The sequence below is a fragment of the Eurypyga helias genome, unplaced genomic scaffold, assembly GCF_000690775.1.
Source record: "Eurypyga helias isolate BGI_N326 unplaced genomic scaffold, ASM69077v1 scaffold24430, whole genome shotgun sequence".
Classification (NCBI taxonomy): Eukaryota; Metazoa; Chordata; class Aves; order Eurypygiformes; family Eurypygidae; genus Eurypyga; species Eurypyga helias.
In genome coordinates this window covers 1264-6828 of record NW_010227974.1, presented here as the reverse complement: position 1 = coordinate 6828, position 5565 = coordinate 1264, and the positions used below count along the sequence as shown (strand labels likewise).

At 46.6% G+C, this 5565-nt stretch overlaps 1 protein-coding gene across 1 annotated transcript in view; it reads right to left on the bottom strand.

The window, feature by feature from the left end:
* LOC104514418 (pleckstrin homology domain-containing family G member 4B-like) overlaps positions 1-2697 on the bottom strand; it is a gene marked incomplete at both ends in the record, with an annotated part of 58126 nt that extends 55429 nt beyond the window's left edge. The window contains 2 exons of the mRNA XM_010158096.1: positions 805-921; positions 2611-2697. Coding sequence (XP_010156398.1) covers positions 805-921; positions 2611-2697 — 204 coding nt within the window. The remainder of the gene's footprint in view (positions 1-804; positions 922-2610) is intronic.
* Positions 2698-5565: the final 2868 nt, after the last annotated feature.

Sequence of the window (5565 nt, the reverse complement as noted above, 5' to 3'; positions counted from 1 at the left end):
CTTTCCTTCAAGAGTTATCCTTCTGTATGGACTGAGCATCACAGCTCTCAAGCTTTTCTTAGTCTGTCCAGAAAACAAATCCATAACCTCTTGCAAAGCTTCTCCCCTTCCTCACCACCAAATAAATCTCAAATTCAACCCCAGGCACCAAGCCTGGGCTTCTGCACCTCTACTGCATCAGCACAGGTTCATACGAGTACTTTTAGGTGCAGGTTTTGAAAAAACGGGTTCTAAAATAAGTTGGAAAGGTTAAGTTAACATTTGGCACGTGCCAAGCCTAACTGACAAAGCTTGCCACCAGCACCACACTGCTATTATCGATGACAACGCGTACCACACAGCACTCTGGGCACTGACATCACAGCCAAAAGACCACTGAGTATTCTGGAATAACTATTTTTATTACGCTCGAGTTCTTGATTGTTAGCTCAAAGACAACACGATCCTAACGCCTTCTCCTGAGATTAGCACACAAGTGTCTGCCCTTAAGCCTCAGGAAAACAGATTGTTTCTTCTTTCCCTTCAAAATATGGTCAAATCTGAATTAATGAAGTTCAAGCAAATGAGTTAAAAACTAAAATTTTCATTCCTCCAGTCATGCCAATAGGTCGCAGTGTGCATGCATCTCATGAACACAGTGTTAGCATTCTTTTGACGAGAGATTCATCTGCATACACAGCTATTATAGGAACCATTGTCTTTTAATGCTTGTAGATTCAGGGCTGACAAGCTTCTCTTCCTTCAGCTCCGTTACCATGCCACTTTTTCTCCCAGATACCAAAAAACACAAGACATCCTACTCACCATGCGGAAGCTTAACCAGTCCCGGTGGCAATAAGGGAAGGTCCCATCCAGTTCTAGAGGCAGCTGTGAGCTGTCTATGTGCTTATGGAGGGATTTCATGGAGGTGAGAAGTTCAAACTGCACAGGAATAGAAGAAATAAAAGCACATTTGCATTAGGGCGTGAGTATTGGAGGAGGAGGGGAAGGTTAATGAAGGACAGCATCTTTTATTTATCTATGTTGCATAGGAAGAAGGCACAAGGTGTGTATCTGCAGTAAAACGACAGCATGAAGGGGAAAAAAAGCCATCAATTCACTCTTAGAGCAGCTTGCTGTACAGCTCAGTGGGTGAACCTTGAGGGAATGCAGGCCACAACACGCTGCTTCACCAAGCAGCACATCTGTGCTGGAAGTCTGGCAGCAACCAGCCTTGTCCCGAGCCAGTACCTCCCAGTATGAGCAGAGCAACTCCCTCATATTTTCCCACGTTGTTCTGCAATTTGCATTTGTTTGGAGAGTCTGAGAGGTTAAGCCCAGCCCCCAGCTTCCCCATCTCAATTCCTGGAAAAACAGTCTAATAGAGCAGCCTCTGCCCTACCCTCAACTCTCCCTTCATCACAGCAGCTATTTGGTCCAAATGTTTCCTGCATCTTGACACAGACAACTTGCCTTCTGTGAGTCTGTAGGACCCCAGAGCATTTTTATACTCACCAGAGAAACAGCAAGTGCTCCTCCCGGTACATGGAAGCCAGCCCAGACACCAGGAACTCAGGAGAAGACATTTAATGCCCCCACCTCCTTACAAAATAGCACTGATGCTCCCAATTCCTCCTGCATGCCCATGTCTTTGTTAGCCTTTGCTCTGTTCCCCTCTACACACTTTGGATTTGTACAATGTGTTTGATGTCTTCTGTAGCTCTCCCTTTCTCACTTCAAATTCTTCTACGTGGGGCAACAAGGAAGCGGACTGACCGGATTGTTCTCTTTAGCCTTTCAAGGCAGCACACCACACACAGCAAAACTAGTGCTATTCCCATTATCTTCATCCGCAGGAGCCAAAAGGGAGGCCCCACTCTGAAGTCTACAGGGCTTCAGTCCACTCTTGAAGCTTTTAACAGTCTTAAAGCAGAGAGATGGCTAAGACACAGTCCAATGCTCTATTCACTCACCACAGAGGGGCCGAGAGCCCACAGCTCTTACACAGCTATGGAATACCAAGGCATTTCTAGTGGGGGTGTTCAGTGATGCTGTGATGATTTTCCCTCCCCATCAGCACCTCCTGTTAGTCTTCCCAGACATCTGAGCTGCAAAGGGAACCTCACACACATACACATCTCTTCTTCTCCCTCTTGCAGAAGTCTTAGCCACCGGCAGCAGCAGTTATGAGGAGAGGAAACATGAGGCAAGCAAAATACAGGAAGGCACCTTCAAAGGATGGGTTCAGGATTTAGCCTAATGTGAACTCTTTCCACCCTTGCTAACCAGAGAACATGAAAAGCATCTCTATTACTGTAAATTGTGCAGGGCTCCTCCGTACAGCTATCCATGTTCCCAAAGCCCCTGCATCTCGAGGGCCGCAGCAGACTGACATAATTATGGCACAAGTGTCACTGATGGCCTTGGCAATAAACACAGCATGCCAGAGATGTTCAGCTCACACTTTACAACCCTATAAATACAACACCCACAAGAGACCACAACCATAAAACGCAGAGAACAACTACAGAGAATAAACATACATCAGTAGGCAGAGAACGTGCTGTCTGGGGAGTTAAACAAAGGATAAGCAAGAGCCCCCAGCAGCCCCTGGATGAATGCTTCCATTACCTGTCCTGCTGGTGGCTTCTCCATCCGAAACGTCAGATCTCTTTCAACCAGAAGCAGTACTCCATGAATACAATGAGGATCCACGTCCTACAACAGAGGAGAGTACAGATCCATTACCCATCCGCCTGGGATGCTAAGGAGAACGTACCTCACCAGGTTTGCACAAGAGATCACAATTTATCCTTCAAAGGCATTTAGGAAGCCAGGAAGGCAGTCACCAGGTATAGGGAAAGCCATTCTAGAGAGCACCAAGGCAATATCCCTAAGGAAGTTTGTTTCCGATCAACTAGTCCTGCAGTATTTAAGGAAGCAATGAAAGAGGTCAGGTCTCGGCTGTACTAAAACACCCTCTGCTTTCTACACAGGGAAATATGTCAAAGAGGGAAAAGAGATCCATATTCAATGTCCAAATTTTTTCTTGATAACTCTCCTGGTCACTTCTAACTGAAAGCAAGGGGTTTTTTTCCCCACAGCACCAAAAACGTCATCTTGTCTTTACTTACTGCCAAGTCACAATCAAGGACTTGCATCCTGTTGCTACTGTTAAACCAACAGAAATTCCAAATACAAGGGACATCTGGCAGCTGCAGTTCAAACTCTGCGATCCAGGAGCAGCTCTCCCACTACAGAAGCACTCTACAGGGAAGCAAGAAAAGAGCAGCAGCAGGAAGAGGGAAACGTAGTAGAAAGATCCAGATCATGGAGATGGGGACCACTAAATACACAATGCCTGGATCTGGGCAGCAAGAAGAACAGCCATTTGAGCCGTCGTTCCACATGGTTAACCAAGAGTCATCCCACCCAGATGTCACATAGATGGTCTTTGCCTCTGCAAATATCTTGGAAATGGTCAAGCAGCAAAGCCCTTCCAGTATTGCTCAAGCTGCAAGGAACCTACCACACAGCAGGCCGCGACAGCAAGAGAAGCCTGCTCAAATAAATGGCTCTGGCAGCATTTAAGGTTAAATATCTGACACAGCAGCAGAACCAGAGTGCAGAGCTGGTGCACCAGCAGAGACAGAGCCACCTAACCTGACACTGGGCCCAGTACAGTGATTAAGAAATAATGCCAACACAAGGAGACTCAATTCTGCAAGGGAAAGATGCATCAGAGATTCCAGGGCAGAAGAAAAGACCTTTCTCTCATCTAGTCCTAAAACAGGATCCTTTTGAACTGGCAGGAAAAAGTCCCAGCTGAAACACCTCCTAAAACATGGAGAGGTTTCTCAGTCTTCTCAAATCCCTTTCTCCAAAGCAAATGATTCACGCTTTCACTGTTATTTAAACGCCAATCAAATGACCAAAAAGAATTTCTTGTTTAATTAGGCTGTATTAGGTAAATACTAAAGCTCATCGGCAGAGAGGATGGGGAGGTATGTGAATTTGTCTGCTAGGAATTAGTGAAGGATAAGGACTAGCCACAGTTTCAAGACTGTTCATGATACTAGATAAATTTATTCTTTCACAAGCCCTCTTCTACTCCGACAGTCATGAGATGTGCAATCCGAGTGAGGGATAAAGGCAGTGATGGTGTAACATGAGGTTACCACAACAGCCAGAACACTCGCTTGTTTGTTACTGCTAAAGACAGACATGAAAACCATTCACAAATAAAGCTCTCGGGAGAGAAGTTCAGGGTTTTTCCAATCCAAGAAATACTCATATTTCAAAAAAAAAAATCACATCTTTTTCACCATATTTGTTTCTTCAAACAGCTGAAGGTAAGTCAGTCTCACCCAGCATAGATAGAGCAATCCAAATGGCCTAAAACAGTTTACAGGAGTGCCCTGGGAGCCAGGCAGAGCGGGAAGCAGCAGGATGCTATTTGAGGAAGCCTTCCCGCAGCATTCTGCACAATCTCTTTACCACCTCTGCTAAGAAAACCAGCTCTCTGGAAAGAAACTCTCACACATGTAAGAACTCCTCTCCTCCCAGAACTGGCACAGTGTATCTCTGCCTTCATAAACACACGCTTCCCTTCCCAAGCCAATACGCAGATGCAGCACTGGGTTCACATTGGTACACGAAATTTAAGACACTCTAAAAAGACTCAGAGGGAAATGCCCCAGATCACTGTCCTCTGAAGGCCAGCACACACATTCCACTGGCTGTGCCCTGCCTGCTCACTGACCAAGGGATCAGCCCAGCACTCCCAAGCAGCAAAGTTCCTCTGAACAGGCCCTGTAGCACAGAGCTTACCGGTGACAACCTGTGACCAAACATGACAGCATTTACCTCTGCACAAATCCTTGCTCCCAAGTATCATTATGCAGCTTCCCACAGGAACAAGCATGAGCTATTCTTGCAGCACATACGCACTGCACATTTCCCTTCACCTCCGCACAGAGCTGCCAGAGTTCCTCCTTGCTCCTTCCTGAGTGAGAGCTGCAGCAGCGCCTTATTCTGCCTCTGCTCCATGTCCTGGCTGGGACAGGATTCCCAGCAGCGCCCAGCCATCCACATTTTACAAAGGAAGGGAGAAGAAAGTCTTGGAGAACACAACTCCCCCCACCCCGAATGCAGAGAGGATGACACACTTTCCCCAGTTTATTAGGTGGCTCCAGGCAGAGCACCTGGCAGTCTCCCAGTGCTGTAGGAAGGCCACCTGCAAGCACCAAAAGGTGTCTATTAGCAATTAAAAGTCCATTCACGCACTTATTCCAGAAAGATGGAAGAGTGGAGTATTCCCTCAGAGTGCCAGATCTTGACCTAGAAACCTGTGGGATCAAGGCCTTCTTTCCCCAGGGAGGTGCTCGGGGGTTAACAGATCCAAGCACTGCAGGAGGAAAGGACTGCGTTAGGTCATCTGATCTGTGCTTACCCACTGTGAAGCAGCACTCCCCGCCGCTCCAGAAGAAAACATCCCTTTAAAATTGAACAAGCAACACTGGATCTCAACATATAACAGATTCCACCCACGCTATCATAGTGGGCTTCACAAAGTCACATAAATAA